Source organism: Bradysia coprophila, unplaced genomic scaffold (assembly GCF_014529535.1).
Source record: "Bradysia coprophila strain Holo2 unplaced genomic scaffold, BU_Bcop_v1 contig_232, whole genome shotgun sequence".
Lineage (NCBI taxonomy): Eukaryota > Metazoa > Arthropoda > Insecta > Diptera > Sciaridae > Bradysia > Bradysia coprophila.
In genome coordinates, this window is record NW_023503493.1 from 17,018,293 (window position 1) to 17,036,667 (window position 18,375).

At 36.5% G+C, this 18,375-nt stretch overlaps 2 protein-coding genes and 3 long non-coding RNA genes across 5 annotated transcripts; 1 reads left to right on the plus strand and 4 right to left on the minus strand.

Annotated features, from left to right (window-relative positions):
- The first annotated feature begins 441 nt into the window (after positions 1-441).
- LOC119075562 (probable serine/threonine-protein kinase clkA) lies at positions 442-1,707 on the plus strand. Its single transcript, XM_037182029.1, has one exon. It carries the CDS (start codon positions 442-444, stop codon positions 1,705-1,707), a length of 1,266 nt encoding a protein of 421 aa, XP_037037924.1.
- Positions 1,708-2,058: 351 nt separating this feature from the next.
- Positions 2,059-4,585, minus strand: LOC119077056 (zinc finger protein 729-like). The gene is made up of 4 exons (XM_037184186.1): positions 4,268-4,585; positions 3,137-4,211; positions 2,791-3,061; positions 2,059-2,162 (listed from the first exon to the last, which is right to left on the minus strand). The coding sequence occupies exons 1-4, from the start codon at positions 4,519-4,521 to the stop codon at positions 2,110-2,112; spliced, it is 1,653 nt and encodes a 550-aa protein (XP_037040081.1). The 5' UTR covers positions 4,522-4,585; the 3' UTR covers positions 2,059-2,109.
- Positions 4,586-6,893: 2,308 nt separating this feature from the next.
- On the minus strand, positions 6,894-7,849 carry LOC119077059. Its single transcript, XR_005087739.1, has 2 exons — positions 7,293-7,849; positions 6,894-7,229 (listed from the first exon to the last, which is right to left on the minus strand). It is a non-coding gene; the product is annotated as an uncharacterized LOC119077059 (long non-coding RNA).
- A 2,902-nt stretch (positions 7,850-10,751) lies between these two features.
- Positions 10,752-11,702, minus strand: LOC119077058. The gene is made up of 3 exons (XR_005087738.1): positions 11,456-11,702; positions 11,151-11,392; positions 10,752-11,087 (listed from the first exon to the last, which is right to left on the minus strand). It is a non-coding gene; the product is annotated as an uncharacterized LOC119077058 (long non-coding RNA).
- Positions 11,703-16,179: 4,477 nt separating this feature from the next.
- LOC119077060 lies at positions 16,180-17,295 on the minus strand. The gene is made up of 3 exons (XR_005087740.1): positions 17,042-17,295; positions 16,745-16,986; positions 16,180-16,680 (listed from the first exon to the last, which is right to left on the minus strand). It is a non-coding gene; the product is annotated as an uncharacterized LOC119077060 (long non-coding RNA).
- Positions 17,296-18,375: the final 1,080 nt, after the last annotated feature.

An 18,375-nucleotide genomic window follows, 5' to 3' on the forward strand; every position in this document is an offset into this window, starting at 1 on the left:
CGCTATTCTTCATTTTTTAAATGCTGCTATTTATAGAGCTGATCAGCAACAGGATTCCAATTCTAAATTAACATACAATTTTCACTCGATAATTTTCTCAGGGAAACATCGAAACGCACCTGACGTATTAATTAAAATATAGATCAGATTTTTCAAATAAAAATTACAAACTTTCCCGTTACGCAGATGCGCTAAATAGTTTTGATGATGGCAACACTGATTCAGAGTGAAGTTCATCACATTTCCGCATTACGCAAATGTCATCTAAAATTACGGCCGACAGAAATCAAATGTTTATTCCTCTTGTTTACCCGGCATCTTTCACATAGAGAAGAAGCTTTCAACTAACAAAACGAAAATTAAAATTTTCATCTCAAAAAATCATCGGTCATCCGGCATTAAAATTGTTATTTTCGTTGATACATAACATCCCAGAAGACAATGGAAGACAATGCTTATGGAATAGGTATTACAAATCGTTACGATTTTTTGCTCGATTCGAATTCCAATGATCCGCAAGCCATTTTGAAACAAAAGTCTAAGAAAGCGAAAAAAGCAGCGAAAAAATTGGCAGGCAAGGAGAATTCCGAGAACGATGTAAAGGTCGGTGACATTCTGGAAAAAGTGATCGACGAGAAAAAAGTGAAGTTTGTGGCTAAAGGCGTCAAGCAGTCACAACCAGAACCTGCACAAAAATCGCGCTCAATGAAGGACATGCAAAATATACAAGGCAATGGTGATGGCAATGTTAATGGCAATACGGACAATGGAATTAAAGAATCTAAAGGCAATTTCCATCGGGAACGAAACTACGGCAACAACAAGAACTTGGAAAATCGTGAAAATGGGGAGCCACCGAATCGTGGCTATCGAGCAAACAATGGAAATAGGAACTTCGAAAACAGAAACTTCGAAAACAGAAACAACGAAACCAAGAACTACGAAAACCGGAACTACGAAAACAGGAACAACGAAAACATCAACAATGGCCAGGATATCGAATACAATCAACGTGAACGGGATAACGAACGACCGGCTCGCAGACAGGGTTACGATCGTAATTTCGGAAATCGTGATGGTAACCGACGTTACGATGGTCAACGACGAAATTTTGAAGGTCGAGGAGGAAAACGTGAATTTGATCGTCAATCTGGTTCGGACAAAACTGGTGTTAAGGCAATTGAGAAGCGCGAGGGAGGTGGCGCTCATAATTGGGGCACACATAAACAAGATATCGAGGATTTGAACAAAAATGGCTCTGAACCGGATCTCAAAGAGGATGGAAATTCGATTGAAAATGCAAAAAGTGAGGAAAATTTGGAAGTCAAACCGGTGATTCTGACACTTGATGAGTACAAGACGTTACAGGGTGAACGGCCAAAGCCCGTATTCAATCTCCGAAAGGCTGGTGAAGGTGAAGATAAAAAGAAATGGAAAAATTTGGTTCCACTGAAGAAAAAGGAGGAAGTCAAGACCAGCGAAGAGGAATTGGATATCGATATGTCACTCTACCCCCAACGTAAACGAAGCATCAAATACATTAAGGACATCAAGGTTTGCTTCAACGAAGGCAAAAATTTCGGAAACAACACCAAGAACAAGTTCAGAAAAAATTTTGATGGACGGAATGGTCGGAACAGAAATGATGACGCTAATCGACAAAATGCGCCACAGTTGGATGACCAGAATTTTCCGTCCCTGGGCTAAATTTAATGAACAGCATTCAAACGTTTTTTTTCCATAAGGTTGATGATCAAATAAAACAAAAATGTTCATTTTAAGTGTTGTGCGTGTTTTGTTTTTTATCTCAGCTGCAGACCGCGTGACATCGGTTGACAATTCTGTTGAAAACAATTGGACCGAGGATTTTCAATAGAAACTGGTTTCTTTATTTCAAATTGATTGAATTTCCGTTACAATGCGAAAGTGATTCGACTGTTGTTGAACTTGAAGCCAGTGGTGGTCGAAAAATCTCTTTGTTTTGAAGTTTTGTTGATTGTTGTCTTTCATTCGCAGTCAAATTCGGTAAATTGGTAAATACAATAAAACAACAACTGCGGTTCGATTAGAGTGACTTTAATATTCGAATGATTTTGACATTTCCTTCACTTAAAGAATATTATGTCTCAGTTTTTCGTGTGTTCTACGACCGGATGATTGGGCTGAAACGAAAAATGAACATTCAATGAATTCACGTTTAATTGCTCGATAAGGAGATTTTCTTGAACTTAGGTAAGGGACCATATTTATGGAAGACGTCCGAAATCATGAACGAACAAAGTGTGATTCAAAATGTTAGCTTCCGACAATACTCGCCACCGATAATTTGGAATTCTTGGCTTAAGCAGCCTGATGTGTTGATGAATTAGTAGACCAGGGAGGCGTGATAAAATAGTTAGAAAGGTAGTTTTCGAATGACATCAGATTTAACGATATTTGTCATTGCAACTGGACTTAAAGCATAATTTTCGGATGTTAGGCCACTGACTTCGAACGGCAAAAAAAGGCCACAGTGGAGGCATACTAAACACGATTAAATTCAGTAACGGTCCAACAATTGAGGTGGTTTTCGTATTTTCGAAATATTTTTTGACCTAGGACCAGTTCTTAGTATAGTATAGTATAGGACTCCTTTGTACTTTATCTTATGCACCCATCTATTCCTTACACACACAAAAATCACGAAAATCGGATTTTTGAAACACTATGGTCGAATTTAATAATCATTTACGTCACAAGGACAGTGGAGAGCTACCAGGAGACATTAGTATCTAAAGTGTTCAGTCTTACCGAATGTCATCGGACAGAAGTTGCAGGAAAATATTTTTCCCTTGTGCAAGTACATGTGTTGACGCAAAACCACAGCAGTTTTGAAATTTTTGCCACAAACTTTGCATAGTATTTTCCGTTCCTCGGTATGAGTTTTTTTGTGCGTGTAGAGCCTGTTCCTACTGCCGAAAACTTTGCCACAAATATCACAAGGCAATGTTTCTTTGATGTGTCGCCGTCGATGTGCATTCAGTTTGCTGGTTGAATTAAACGACTTGCCACACAGATCACACTGAAATAGAAACGCCGAGCAATTAATATCAACTCGTAGGAAGGTCCTTAGTCAATCGAATCGGATATCACTCACCTGATATGGAGTTTCCGTACTGTGCGCTGTATTCATGTGATACTTTAAGTGACAATTGGCGGTGAATTTTTTATCACAAATTTGGCACTGTGCTTGATAGTCATTATTATGCAGTCGAAGGTGTCGCTTCAAATTGTTCTTCTCCCGAAACTTCCATCCGCAAACTTCGCAATCGAATGTTGGATGATCCGTATGATTGTAGATATAGTGTCGGCGTAGTCTTGGCTTTGTATTGTAGGCGCAGTCACATTGATCACATTTGAATTCTCGCAAATTTGAGTGGGACAGAAGATGTTGTTTCAGTTTGTAGTGCGTATCGTACATCTTGTCGCACCACTCACAGCTGAACATTTTCGGTCCCTGCACATTTTTCGGTTCTCGATATCCACCCCACGATTTCTTTCCGTCCGATGTTACGTTTTTCTTGGTTGTTTTACTGGTTTCATTCAAATTTGGCCGCTGCAAACATTCGGCATTTTCGTGTTTTCTTAGCGATGCCTCGAGTACGTATCGTTGATTGCAATATCTGCATTTATTTTCCCGTCCGGTATGACGTTGACTCATGTGATGAATCAACCTAAACTTGTACGGGAAACCATGGCCACAGATGTCGCAATAAAATGGAAATTCACCCACTTGCGTTGGTATGCAAAATTCGTCCTTGCATGTCGATCTTTGTAAATGTCGTTTGAGAAGATGTTTCGCCTTGAACGACCGACGACAGAACTTACACTCTAAGCACTCGTCTGGGTTGAATGCAATTGCGTCATTTACTTGAATGTTCACGGCTTCTTCTGTAGGATGCTCCTGATTCATATGCTCTTCAAGTTTGGTGGGCGTGTCAAATTCGATTAGGCATCCTTCACATTGCAAATCGCCGGTCTGTTCTCCTTCAATTGGTTGGTTAGCATGATAGATTTCGGAATGTAAAACCAAGAACAGGCGATTGGGAAACGACTCTGAGCAGTAAGAGCAATTGATGCACCGTTTCCGATCATCCATCAAGACTGGTTCCAGCCAATCTTCTACACAAGTCTCATTTTGTTTGGTCTCATTTTCAACCTTTAAGCCGGACCTACAAACGATCATTTTTATAAACGCGACAAGTGGAAGCAACAAATTTTATTTTACCGAGTATCCGTAGTAACCGCAATGAACTCTAGGGAATCTTCGCATGCCAATGGTTTGTTGTCATTTGTACAGATTTCAATTGAGCCAATTCCATTGGTTGTGATTATTGTTCCGTCCGAGAAATGACCATCGATGTGTCGTAAAGTTTCGTTGACATTTTCGAAATAACTTCCACAATGGACACAGACAAAGCAGAAGGCTCCACTTGAATTCCGATATATTTTGCCAGACTCGCTGACTGATTCAGTTTCCATTGCAGTTACACTTTTTGAGATTTTTTTTTATTTATTTATTTTGACAATATGAGTGTCGTTGGTGTCACTCTTCTTTTTTTCATCTGTAAAATTGCAGTACCGAACTTTGGGAAAAAAACAAGCGGCGAAAATTCAAATTGTTTGACTAAGTGCTTCGTACACCTGTCTTTGATTAGTGTGATGTCTCTAAATATAAACTTTTTTCTTTTACAAACGCATCACGATCATTATGATCATTAAATTGAGTATAGTCACAGTATAAAACATTTTGAAGCAAGTGCTTTGATAATTACCCCAAGGCAAGTTATAATAAAATGGTTTTCGGTTTTCTTGCTCTGATCATAATACCAGCCGTGTCTACCAGCCGTTTACAGGTAATATATTGGGAATATTGTCACGTGGCAACATGTTGTTTCTTCAAAAAAATTCACTGGAATTTAATGAACGAGAACAAGTGATTTTTAAGACCATCCGAGACGAAACGGAAAGGATATGACTTTGAATTTTGAATGAATAAACTAAACTGAACAATTTTCGACGTACTTACACAGTGAATCGACTTTTCTTGTTTTCTTAAAATGGCTTTTAAGCTTTGTACAGTCCGATCAGGAGATATATTTATCTCAATCGTTATGTCATCCTATGCTGGCATGCTTACTAACACAACTCTCATCTCTTTTTTAGCCTAAATTCTGATATGCAGGATATAGGCCATTTTGTGAGGGAACATTCTCCTTCAATACAAAAAAATTATGAACGTCTGCTATGTCATTTTGAGGGATTCTTCCGAAAAACGACCTACCGAAATCGGACGACAAAATCTAGAAGCCAAAAATATTTTCTTAAAAATTTCTCAGTGGCAGGTGTTGAATAACCGAAAACATGCACCTTTCCTATAGAGTTTTCTCCAGTAACACGCAACGTACAGGGTCGTGTGGGTGTCATTAGAAAGGTGATTGAATGTTCTTACGGGGCAAATAGTCGATCATGGGAGATGGAATTAACTTCTGACGAGCTATGAGCAGTTGAAAGTTGTGATAAAAATTTGACTATTTCGGCTGACTTCAAACGGTTCTCGTGCATCCGAAATGCAACGAAAACATCAAAAAAAAACTCTTTTACCCACTTGCTGCTGTCCACAGCTTTCGAATTACACCAAACATGCATATTTAGCGTCTCAATCATTGTGACTTTGAAATGTAAATTTGATGTCTAATTAAGCTATACTCGCAAAATATTGTGAACAGATCAAACAATATTTCTTTTGAAGCAATTTCAGCTGTTGATTATCTTTTTCGCAGTCAGCGTGACGCAAACAATGCCAAGCAACGTATTTCGGTTCAAATTAGCTTAGGAATTTAAACTTTGCCTCTTACGGTTTTCATTGCCTACAAGTGGGTGTAAACAAAATTAAAGTCCAGAAATAATTTTAAACAGAAATGTGTTGCTTGGCATTGTTTGAAGAGCCGAAGGCGAGGACTAAAAGTCTTTTTTAGCGTGTGAGAGGTTTCCAGACAGAGCCGAAGGCGAGGTCTGGAATCGAATTCGCTAAAAAAGAATTTTAGTCCGTGGTGCGAATAGTATTTTTCATATTGGACGGAGGTTTTTTCAACATTTTTTTCCTGTTTTTTCTGGAAGTACATTCTTCTTATCTGTAGATGCACGCTCTGTCGTAAACTCATTTCGCAAGCTATTCCGTTAGTCAACTACTGTTCTGGCCAAAGAACTAAAATCCTTTGGAGAAACTTGGAGAAATCAAAGAAGAAGAAGATTCAACAACGACAACCTCCAGAAATGCATTTTTCGCGCTATAGCAACAAGTGCTGTCTGTTACGCTTCATTTAAATCTCCATCCAAGTGGTTGTCGAAAGAATACACCTCACATTTTGCATAAACTAAAATTATTGCTAAAAAACAGATGGACTAACGAGGAATCGAACCTGGAATCATCAAAAAAAAAAACTTTGAGTACACACTCCAACCCACTGAGCTGCTGAGGCTTCGAAAGTGAAACGAAATAAATTCTTTTCGGAGGATGAACAATGAACAAACAAAAGACTCTTTCTCTTTTGATTTTGAAACGGACAAGAAAGTGTCCGTTTTTATTTTAAAAACCTACTGTGCTTGAAACTGTGATTTTATCATTCATTTTCTTACTTGCTGACTTACCAATGAACATTCATATGATAATAGACGATTGATACATCATGTTGTTTTCCATGAATTCTTGTCAACAACGACAATCAGACAATCAGTAGAATTATTTGGTGAGAGGATCGGTAACATTCACATGCAAATTCTCTCACCTCTTGTCAATGGTCATAACGAGGCTTACTCTTGAATCTTTAAATTAAACATGAAACAACTATGCGTTACGTAGTGATGCAAATTTTTATTGGTTAGAATGAGACGGAAAATTTCTTGTGGTTTTTTAGATTGTGTTGAAAAATAATTTTATCTGCGATCGGGGCGTAGTGGCGTAATGGTGTGGGACGCATTGAAAATCAAAGGTTTACCTAGGTACTGACAGACTTAGGCTTAGCTTAGCACATCAGTATTGGCTATGTAGACGTCCATCAACAACGTCTAATGGTCAGTAAACCTTAGGCTTCCATCAATGTGCCTATTCCAGAAAAGCCCAGCGGTGTGATAGGCGCTCGCTCCACTTTTGCTTGGTCATCGATCGATTTTTTTTTAATTTTTTTTTCCTGTGGAGAATTTTTTTTTCTTAAACCAAAACTGAATTCCAATTTTCCTAATCTCAAACTCACTTAAAAATGACGATTTGGGTGTAGTGGCGTAATGGTATGGGACTCATTGAACTTCAAAGGTTTACCTAGGTACTGACAGCCTTAGGCTTAGCTTAGGTCGTCAGTATTGGATACGTAGACGTCCCGCAACAACGTGTAACAGTCAGTAAACATCAGGCTTCCATCAATTGGTCTATTCCAGAAACGCCCAGCGGTGTGATAGGCGCTCGCTCCACTTGTGTTTGGTCATTGATCGATTTTTTTTTCTGTGGAGAATCTTTTTTTTCTTAAACAAAACTAAACTCCAATTTTACTAATCTCAAACTCAAAGAAAAATGGCGACTACTCAATGCATTGAAAAATTATTGGAAATACAGTATTTTGACTCATCTTCTTCGGATGTTTGAAATTATTTATTTTTCGTAAACTATATAAACCGTTATTGATACGAAAACTATGGATTAATTTAGTTGAACTATTTTTTTTGAGTCACTTCATCACACAGATGGTATTGTGTGATGAATTCGGCTATGTTGTAGCCTGGTGACTGAAGCGTCCCTTTTCACGAAGATAAGGCGAAGGACTCGTTGTCGGTGATATTCGATTTTCCCCTCACTTAAATTTCGACATTCCTTTTCGAATTATGCGCGAGTAGAATTGGTTGAGTGAATGGAGTAGAAACGAAACACCAGCAAATTTTCAATGAAACAGTGTATCAATGAGTTCAATGAAAGTACGTTCAATGGTCTACCTTCTTCTACTTTACGGAAGTGAAAAAAAAAAACAAAACAAAAAAAAATGTTGCTTCAAGTAAGGATCGAACCCAGGATAGTGAAATAAAAAGCAAAATAAAGTTCCACGCTCTAACACTCTGGGTCATGAGTCATGCTTGCGGCGTGAGACAAAAAACGATTTGAACTAAAATTACTCACATGAACGAATAAAAAGATCTGCGCTAAATGGTAGCCTGCATTACAGGCGAATCCTTCCGATTTATTATCAAAATAAAGTCGTTTTGAAATTGTTTCAAATCAGTTTCTATTAATTATGTAGCGACGTAGTCTTTTGATGAGTCATATTCCGGAAGTATACGCAAAGGGCAAATCGAAGATTTATTGAATCGTTGAACTGATTTCTTTTTCGTTTTTTGATTTTTTTTTTTTAATTGAAAAATACTGGAGATATGCGTGCATATGGTCACCGCCTGTAACAAAGTAAATCAACAAAACTTCTCCATTGGTTAAAAATAGTATTTGGTATGGTCTACGTTGCATATTCTAGAACAGGGGAAACATATAGTAACTGCAAACAAAATGGATTTGATCATAAAATGTGGTTGAATATTTTTCGTCGGACGACATGATCAGTTGGTTCGGCTCTTATCACAAATTGATCCATGACACGACAGAGTAAAGTTAACCAGGCAGGAGCGCTGATTTGACTAGGGACCTGAATAATCTAGTAGCCCTTTATTTTTTGCGAACAGAATTTTTCAATTTATTTATTCGGTGTTCACTTGAGTTAATTTTCTTACAGTGTATTAGGTCCCTTATTTGACGTTTAGAAAATGAACCGCTCCTGCCTGGTTTATTTTACTGAGCCGTGTCCCTGATGTAATGAATTACACCCGCCGAATCCAATGTAATCTTCTATTACATTTAACGACTCGTTTTTTACAGTATATGGAAGGCAGGCAGGCCGATATTTGAATTTTTTTTTCGCGTGAGTTGTTGAAAGGTAAATCTTTTTTTGTTTGTTATATCCGACACGTATGGGAATGTAGACGATTCTTTCGTCCACAACTGTAAAACTGACTATATTTGCATTGCATTAACATTCTCTTCGCTGCATCTTTTAGCATACCCGCGATACCTTCCTCAGCTGTTACATGTTCTTAAAATTTCGGAATATCCTAGATAGATCTCCACATACGTGAAGTGCAGATATGCGATTTTAGTCGGTCAAAGGTTTGCGATGCGAGATAAGTATATGTAAGCTTTGACTGTTTCGAATGTAGATACGATAATTTATAATAATAATGATGTGCCAGAGACAGAAAGCAGAACAGAGTTTTCGATAATCGAATATAACACTTCTCTCGATCGAAATCGAAGTATTTGGAACAGAGAAATGGTTTCTGATTTTGAAACAATTGATTTCAAACTCGGTCATACGAACATTCATTATAAATATAAGACTGTATCAGAATGTCGTTAATAGTCGTTTTTATTGGGTAACAGATGCTGTTCAGAAAATGAAGTTGTGGTTGAGAATTTCCAGTTTCCATCACGTTTTGACCGACGGCCAGTTCATACATTTTTTTTTAAATAATTCGACACCCTGCGGAAATCACAAACATTTTTCATTAGCCTGTCACATTAGCCTCTCGGCTATTCATCTGTTATCGACAACAACGACAAAAATAAAAAAAATAATGACAAGCTCTGGCTAAAAAAATTGAAGTACAAGATTTGAAATCAACCGATAAAAAATACTTTGATCGATGGAAGTAATAGACCCGATGGCCATAAGTTTCCCGTTTTATGGATTCGAATTTATCAACCTTTATGATACTGTTACCTTAGTTAATTGAAAGAAACGTCAATTGAAGTAAATTTCAGCATTTCGCAAGCTATTCCGTTAGTCAACTACTGTTCGGCCAATTGAAAATCTACACTACATCTCCAAGGAACAAAATTCGTGAGGCTGTAAAGTTCACTCGTTAGAAAATTATAAATTTCGTTCAGATGTAGAATTCCGTTATCGGATGAAAGTTAGATTTAACTCGGAGAAATCAAAGGAGAAGAAAACGACAACCATCAGAAATGCATTTTTCGCGCTATAGCAATAAGAGCTGTATGTTACGTTTCATTTGAATCTCTATCCAAATGGTTGTCGAAAGAATACACCGAACATTTTGCATAAACTAAAATTATGCTTCTCGCTATAGCACTGTGACAGTGCTATGTTCTCGCTCCAAAAAAAAAAAAAAACAACCGATGGACTAACGAGGAATTGAACATAGAATCATCAAGTAAAAAAAAACTTGAAGTACACACTCCAACCCACTGGGCTACCTAGGCTCCGAAAGTGAAACGAAATCAATTCTTTTCTGAGGATGAACAATAAACAAACAAACGACTCTTTGTCTTGTTACCCTTGTGTATTGAAAAAATGTTTTGATTTTGTAACGGACAAGAAAGTGTCCGTTTTTATTTCGAAAAACTATTCGTGCTTTGATTTTGATCATTCATTTTCTTACTTAAAATTGACTTACCAATGAACATTGATATGATAATGGACGATTGATACATCATGTTGTTTTCCATGAATTCTTGTCAACAACGACAATCAGACAATCAGTAGAATTATTTGGTGAGAGGATCGGTAACATTCACATGCAAATTCTCTCACCTCTTGTCAATGGTCATATCGAGGCTTACTCTTGAATCTTTAAATTAAACATGAAACAACTCTGCGTTACGTAGTGATGCAAATTTTTATTGGTTAGAATGAGATGGCAAATTTCTTGTGGTTTTTTAGATTGTGTTGAAAAAAAAATTTATCTTCGATCGGGGCGTAGTGGCGTAATGGTGTGGGACGCATTGAAAATCAAAGGTTTACCTAGGTACTGACAGACTTAGGCTTAGCTTAGGTCATCAGTATTGGCTATGTAGACGTCCGACACAACGTCTAATGGTCAGTAAACCTTAGGCTTCCATCAATGTGCCTATTCCAGAAAAGCCCAGCGGTGTGATAGGCGCTCGCTCCACTTTTGCTTGGTCATCGATCGATTTTTTTTTTTATTTTTTTTTCCTGTGGAGAATTTTTTTTTCTTAAACCAAAACTAAATTCCAATTTTCCTAATCTCAAACTCACTTAAAAATGGCGATTTGGGTGTAGTGGCGTAATGGTATGGGACTCATTGAACTTCAAAGGTTTACCTAGGTACTGACAGCCTTAGGCTTAGCTTAGGTCGTCAGTATTGGATACGTAGACGTCCCGCAACAACGTCTAACAGTCAGTAAACATCAGGCTTCCATCAATTGGTCTATTCCAGAAACGCCCAGCGGTGTGATAGGCGCTCGCTCCACTTGTGTTTGGTCATTGATCGATTTTTTCTGTGGAGAATCTTTTTTTTCTTAAACAAAACTAAACTCCAATTTTACTAATCTCAAACTCACAGAAAAATGGCGACTACTCAATGCATTGAAAAATTATTGGAAATACAGTATTTTGACTCATCTTCTTCGGATGTTTGAAATTATTTATTTTTCGTAAACTATATAAACCGTTATTGATACGAAAACTATGGATTAATTTAGTTGAACTATTTTTTTTGAGTCACTTCATCACACAGATGGTATTGTGTGATGAATTCGGCTATGTTGTAGCCTGGTGACTGAAGCGTCCCTTTTCACGAAGATAAGGCGAAGGACTCGTTGTCGGTGATATTCGATTTTCCCCTCACTTAAATTTCGACATTCCTTTTCGAATTATGCGCGAGTAGAATTGGTTGAGTGAATGGAGTAGAAACGAAACACCAGCAAATTTTCAATGAAACAGTGTATCAATGAGTTCAATGAAAGTACGTTCAATGGTCTACCTTCTTCTACTTTACGGAAGTGAAAAAAAAAACAAAACAAAAAAAAATGTTGCTTCAAGTAAGGATCGAACCCAGGATAGTGAAATAAAAAGCAAAATAAAGTTCCACGCTCTAACACTCTGGGTCATGAGTCATGCTTACGGCGTGAGACAAAAAACGATTTGAACTAAAATTACTCACATGAACGAATAAAAAGATCTGCGCTAAATGGTAGCCTGCATTACAGGCGAATCCTTCCGATTTATTATCAAAATAAAGTCGTTTTGAAATTGTTTCAAATCAGTTTCTATTAATTATGTAGGACATAGTCTTTTGATGAGTCATATTCCGGAAGTATACGCAAAGGGCAAATCGAAGATTGAAGCCTAAGTGAATCGTTGAACTGATTTCTTTTTCGTTTTTTGTAATTAATTTTTTTTTTAAATTGAAAAATACTGGAGATATGCGTGCATATGCATATGGTCACCGTCTGTAACAGGGTAAGTCAACAAAACTTCTCCATTGGTTAAAATTGTATTTGGTATGGGAAGACTAAAAGAAACTGGGTGATAAACAGAGCAATGAAGAACTCAATTTGCCCTACGTTGCATTTTCTAGAACAGGGGAAACATATAGTAACTGCAAACAAAATGGATTTGATCATAAAATGTGGTTGAATATTTTTCGTCGGAAAACATGATCACTTGGTTCGGCTTGTATCACAAATTGATCCCTGACACGACAGAGTAAAGTTAACCAGGCAGGAACGCTGATTTGACTAGGGACCTGAATAATCTAGTAGCCCTTTATTTTTTGCGAACAGAATTTTTCAATTTATGTCGGTGTTCATTTGAGTTCATTTTCTTACAGTGTATTAGGTCCCTTATTTGACGTTTAGAAAATGAACCGCTCCTGCCTGGTTTATTTTACTGTGCCGTGTCCCTGATGTAATCTGCCGTAATTCGCATGTCGGACTTAGTGCAAAATTTAAACAAAGAATTCTTTTGTTTAAATTTTGCACTAAGTCCGACATGCGAATTACGGCAGTAATGAATTACACCCGCCGAATCCAATGTAATCTTCTATTACATTAAACGACTCGTTTTTTACAGTATATGGAAGGCAGGCAGGCCGATATTTGACTTTTTTTTCGCGTGAGTTGTTGAAAGGTAAATCTTTTTGTGTTTGTTATATCCGACACGTATGGGAATGTAGACGATTCTTTCGCCCACAACTGTAAAACTGACTATATTTGCATTGCATTAACATTCTCTTCGCTGAATCTTTTAGCATACCCGAGATACCTTCCTCAGCTGTTACATGTTCTTAAAATTTCGGAATATCCTAGATAGATCTACACAAACGTGAAGTGCAGATATGCGATTTTAGTCGGTCAAAGGTTTGCGATGCGAGATAAGTATACGTAAGCTTTGACTGTTTCGAATGTAGATACGATAATTTATAATAATAATGATGTGCCAGAGACAGAAAGCAGAACAGAGTTTTCGATAATCGAATATAACACTTCTCTCGATCGAAATCGAAGTATTTGGAACAGAGAAATGGTTTCTGATTTTGAAACAATTGATTTCAAACTCGGTCATACGAACATTCATTATAAATATAAGACTGTATCAGAATGTCGTTAATAGTCGTTTTTATTGGGTAACAGATGCTGTTCAGAAAATGAAGTTGTGGTTGAGAATTTGCTGTTTTCGTTCACGTTTTGACCGACGGCAAGTTCATACATTTTTTTTAATAATTCGACACCCTGCGGAAATCACAAACATTTTTCATTAGCCTGTCACATTAGCCTGTCGGCTATTCATCTGTTATCGAAAACGACGACAAAAATAAAAAAATAATGACAATGCATGTTAAAAAATTGAAGTACAAGATTTGAAATCAACAGATCAAAAATACTTTGATCGATGGAAGTAATAGCCCCGATAATAATACTGGTCATAAGTTTCCCGTTTTATGGATTCGAATTTATCAACCTTTATGACACTGTTACCTTAGTTAATTGAAAGAAAAGTCAATCGAAGTAAATTTCAGCATAGCAATTGGAAGCTCATTCTACTAATATATGCACGGAAACACATTTCGCAAGCTATTCCGTTAGTCAACTACTGTTCGGCCAACTGAAAATCTACACTACATCTCCAAGGAACAAAATTCGTGTGGCTGTAAAGTTCACACTTTAGAAAATTATAAATTTCGTTCAGATGTAGAATTCCGTCATCGGATGAAAGTTAGATTTAACTCGGAGAAATCAAAGGAGAAGAAGATTAAACAACGACAACCATCAGAAATGCATTTTTCGCGCTATAGCAATAAGAGCTGTATGTTACGTTTCATTTGAATCTCTATCCAAATGGCTGTCGAAAGAATACACCGCACATTTTGCATAAACTAAAATTATAACTGTCACAGTGCTATGTTCTCGCTCAAAAAAAAAAAAAAACCGATGGACTAACGAGGAATCGAACCTAGAATCATCAAGTAAAAAAGAACTTGAAGTACACACTTCAACCCACTGGAAGATGCGGGAATTTGAAAGAAGATTAGGTTCAAATAAAGAGACTTGAATATTCGTATCTTATTACTAGCTTCTTCATATTAACGATACTACAAAAAAATACTTTTCTTTTGCGACAAATCATGTCGTAATGGAACAATTAAATAATAAAATTGCCCAATGTTTCTGATTGCAGTCCTGTGACGTAATCTTATTAAGACATTGACTCTGACGTCTTCATACCATTCTTTCACAAAATTAAAAACTCGCAAAAAATACGTAATAATTATAACGAACGAATAAATCTAGCTAACTCTTATTAATCGGTGAAAATAAAATCCTAAAATCAAAAGATTCTGCAACCAATTTTTGAACCGCTCCAAATTTTAGAAATTATCTGCATTTTCTTCTTTCAATTGAGTTTATAATCACCATTACCAAGAAAAGGACAATATTAGAAAACCAACAATACAATTAAAGTTGTTGAAAACCAAAAATAATGAAAGAACCACAACCGAAAATAAACGGCACATTATGTCAAACATGCAATAATATTACACCAAACTGTAACAATATTACAGAAGTTGCAATAGTATTCGTTTGTAACGCAATAAGATAACAAACGAATATTATTGCATCACAAAAACGCGGATTCGATTTCTAAGGCAATGGAGCGATATTAAATTTTTTGACTTGCGTACTTTGAAAGAGCTCATGAAAGTTCACGAAACTAGGTTTTTGAACCCAAAAAAAATTTGGTCCAAGTCCTTAGGTTCACTCACTGAACCCTCCGAATTCCGTAATAATATTGCAAGATTACAGGGTTCAGTGAGAGAGTGCACACACCTGGACGAAACTTTTTTTGGGTTCATTGGTGTACTTTGGTGAACTTTCACGAGCTCTATCAAAGTACACAAGTCGCATAATTTTGGAATTCAATTTGGCCTTAGAAATCAAAGGTGCGTGACTGTAATAATATAGTTACGGGAAAATCTTATTACAGTAACATTACACATATTGCAATCTTATTGTATTTTTATGTTTGCAATGTTGGCACTGTAAGAAAGTTCGTTCGTTTTGTTTTTAATTTTTGCAAAATGCGAAGAGCGCCACAGTTTAAAATTGTGTGTTCTACATAATGTACTTATTTCAGAATTTGATCGGTGTAGGGCAGTGTTCAAATTATGGTGTTATGGTGCGAATATGTGTACGTAACTCAAAGTAAAACATTTTTAGGCTGTCAGCTATAATATTTCTGATTATATGAACTATCTTAGTCATTGTTGTCACACGTTTTAAATTCTTTATTTAACTCAAATTTTTATTAATTTTATAATCTTCGCAAAGAAGTATACAAAATGAAATCTAAAATTGGAATTGAATTTAGGCTACGATAAAATTACAATCATTGCAATGTTAATTGCATTTTTATGAATTTTGTTGACATTTTTGCAAATTATTGACTTAAAACCGATTCACAAACGTTTTTGAATTGAACTTTTTCGTCGGTTTCCACTTCGCTTCTTTAAAAAGGAAATCGTAAAGTCACCAGAGAAATTTATTTAATTCTCTTTTTTTGTAAATTCCCGCATCTTCCTGGGCTACCTAGGCTCCGAAAGTGAAACGAAATAAATTCTTTTCTGAGGATGAACAATAAACAAACAAACGACTCTTTGTCTTGTTACCCTTGTGTATTGAAAAAATGTTTTGAATTTGTAACGGACAAGAAAGTGTCCGTTTTTATTTCGGAAAACTATTCGTGATTTGATTTTGATCATTCATTTTCTTACTAGCTGACTTACCAATGAACATTGATATGATAATGGACGATTGATACATCATGTTGTTGTCCATGAATTCTTGTCAACAACGACAATCATATCCGTAGAATTATTTGGTGAGAGGATCGGTAACATTCACATGCAAATTCTCTCACCTCTTGTGTACAATGCAATGGTCATATCGAGGCTTACTCTTGAATCTTTAAATTAAACATGAAACAACTGTGCGTTACGTAGTGATGCAAATTTTAGATTGTGTTGAAAATTTTTTTTATCTGCGATCGGGGTGTAGTGACGTAATGGTATAGGACTCATTGAAACACAGGGGTTTACCTAGGTACTGTCAGACTTTGGGTTAGCTTAGGTCGTTAGTATTGGCTATGTAGACGTCCGCAACAACGTCTAGTGGTCAGTAAACCTCAGGCTTCCATCAATGAGCCTATTCTTGAAACGCCCAGCGGCATAAATGGCGCTCGCTCCACTTTTGCTTGGTCATCGATCGATTTTTTTTAATTTTTTTTCCTGTGGAGAATTTTTTTTTTCTTAAACCAAAACTAAACTCCAATTTTATTAATCTCAAACTCACATAAAAATGGCGATCTGGGTGTAGTGGCGTAATGGTATGGGACTCATTGAACTTCAAAGGTTTACCTAGGTACTGACAAACTTAGGCTTAGCTTAGGTCGTCAGTATTGGCTATGTAGACGTCCGGCAACAACGTCTAACAGTCAGTAAACATCAGGCTTCCATCAATTGGTCTATTCCAGAAACGCCCAGCGGTGTGATAGGCGTTCGCTCCACTTGTGTTTGGTCATCGATCGATTTCTTCTGTGGAGATTTTTTTTAAAAACCAAAACTCCAATTTTACTAATCTCAAACTCACATGAAAATGGCGACTGCTCAATGTAGGATGTAATTGAAAAATCATTGGAAATACAGTATTTTGACTCAACTTCTTCGGATGTTTGAAATTATTTATTTTTCGTAAACTATATAAACCGTTATTGATACGAAAACTATGGATTAATTTAGTTGAACTATTTTTTTTGAGTCACTTCATCACACAGATGGTATTGTGTGATGAATTCGGCTATGTTGTAGCCTGGTGACTGAAACGTCCCTTTTCACGAAGATAAGGCGAAGGACTCGTTGTCGGTGATATTCGATTTTCCCCTCACTTAAATTTCGACATTCCTTTTCGAATTATGCGCGAGTAGAATTGGTTGAGTGAATGGAGTAGAAACGAAACACCAGCAAATTTTCAATGAAACAGTGTATCAATGAGTTCAATGAAAGTACGTTCAATGGTTTACCTTCTTCTACTTTATGGAAGTGAAAAAAAAAAACAAAACAAAAAAAATGTTGCTTCAAGTAAGGATCGAACCCAGGATAGTGAAATAAAAAGCAAAATAATCTTCCACGCTCTAACACTCTGGGCCATCAGTCATGCTTACGGCGTGAGGCAAAAAACGATTTGAACTAAAATTACTTACATGAACGAATAAAAAGATCTGCGCTAAATGGTAGTCTACATTTCAGGCGCATCCTTCCGATTTATTATCGAAATAAAGTCGTTTTGAAATTGTTTCAAATCAGTTTCTATTAATTATGTAGCGACGTAGTCTGTTGATGAGTCATATTCCGGAAGTGAATCATTGAACTGATTTCTTTTTCGTCTTTTGTAATTATAATTGAAAAATACTGCAGATATGAGTGCTTACCGTCTGTAACAGGTTAAAGCGACAAAATTTCTACATTGTAGGAAGTACTTGGTTGGGGAAGAATACAAAAGAAAAAGAGCAATGAAGAACTAAATTTGCCCTACGTTGCATATTCCAGAACAGGAGAAACATATAGCAACTGCAAACAAAATGGATTTGATCATAAAATTAGGTTGAATATTTTTCGTTGGAAAACATGATCACTTGGTTCGGCTTGTATCACAAATTGATCCCTCATGTAATGAATTATCTGCCATGCCGCATCCAATGTAATCGACTATTACATTTGACGACTCATTTTTAACAGTATGAAAGGGAACCAGGCCAATATTTGACTTTTTTTTAATTTGCGTGAATTGTTGAAAGTTCAATCTTTCCGTGTAGTCTCGGTTGTTATTAACTAAATGTTGTATTGCTTTGACTAGACCAAATTGTTGAAAAAATTTCTTTTATTCAACCAAGTGGGTTCTTATGTTAAAAAAAACCGGTCCGCGCG

What these genes read in the sequence shown, in the direction of transcription:
- LOC119077056 (XM_037184186.1), bottom strand. Translation starts at nt 4,521, where the DNA reads ATGGAAACTGAATCAGTCAGCGAGTCTGGCAAAATATATCGGAATTCA. An exon ending in GTACGGAAACTCCATATCAG is followed by an intron (nt 3,062 to 3,136) that starts GTGAGTGATATC and finishes TTTCTATTTCAG; the next exon opens with TGTGATCTGTGTGGCAAGTC. An exon ending in CTTCTGTCCGATGACATTCG is followed by an intron (nt 2,163 to 2,790) that starts GTAAGACTGAAC and finishes TTTTCGTTTCAG; the next exon opens with CCCAATCATCCGGTCGTAGA.
- LOC119075562 (XM_037182029.1), top strand. Translation starts at nt 442, where the DNA reads ATGGAAGACAATGCTTATGGAATAGGTATTACAAATCGTTACGATTTT.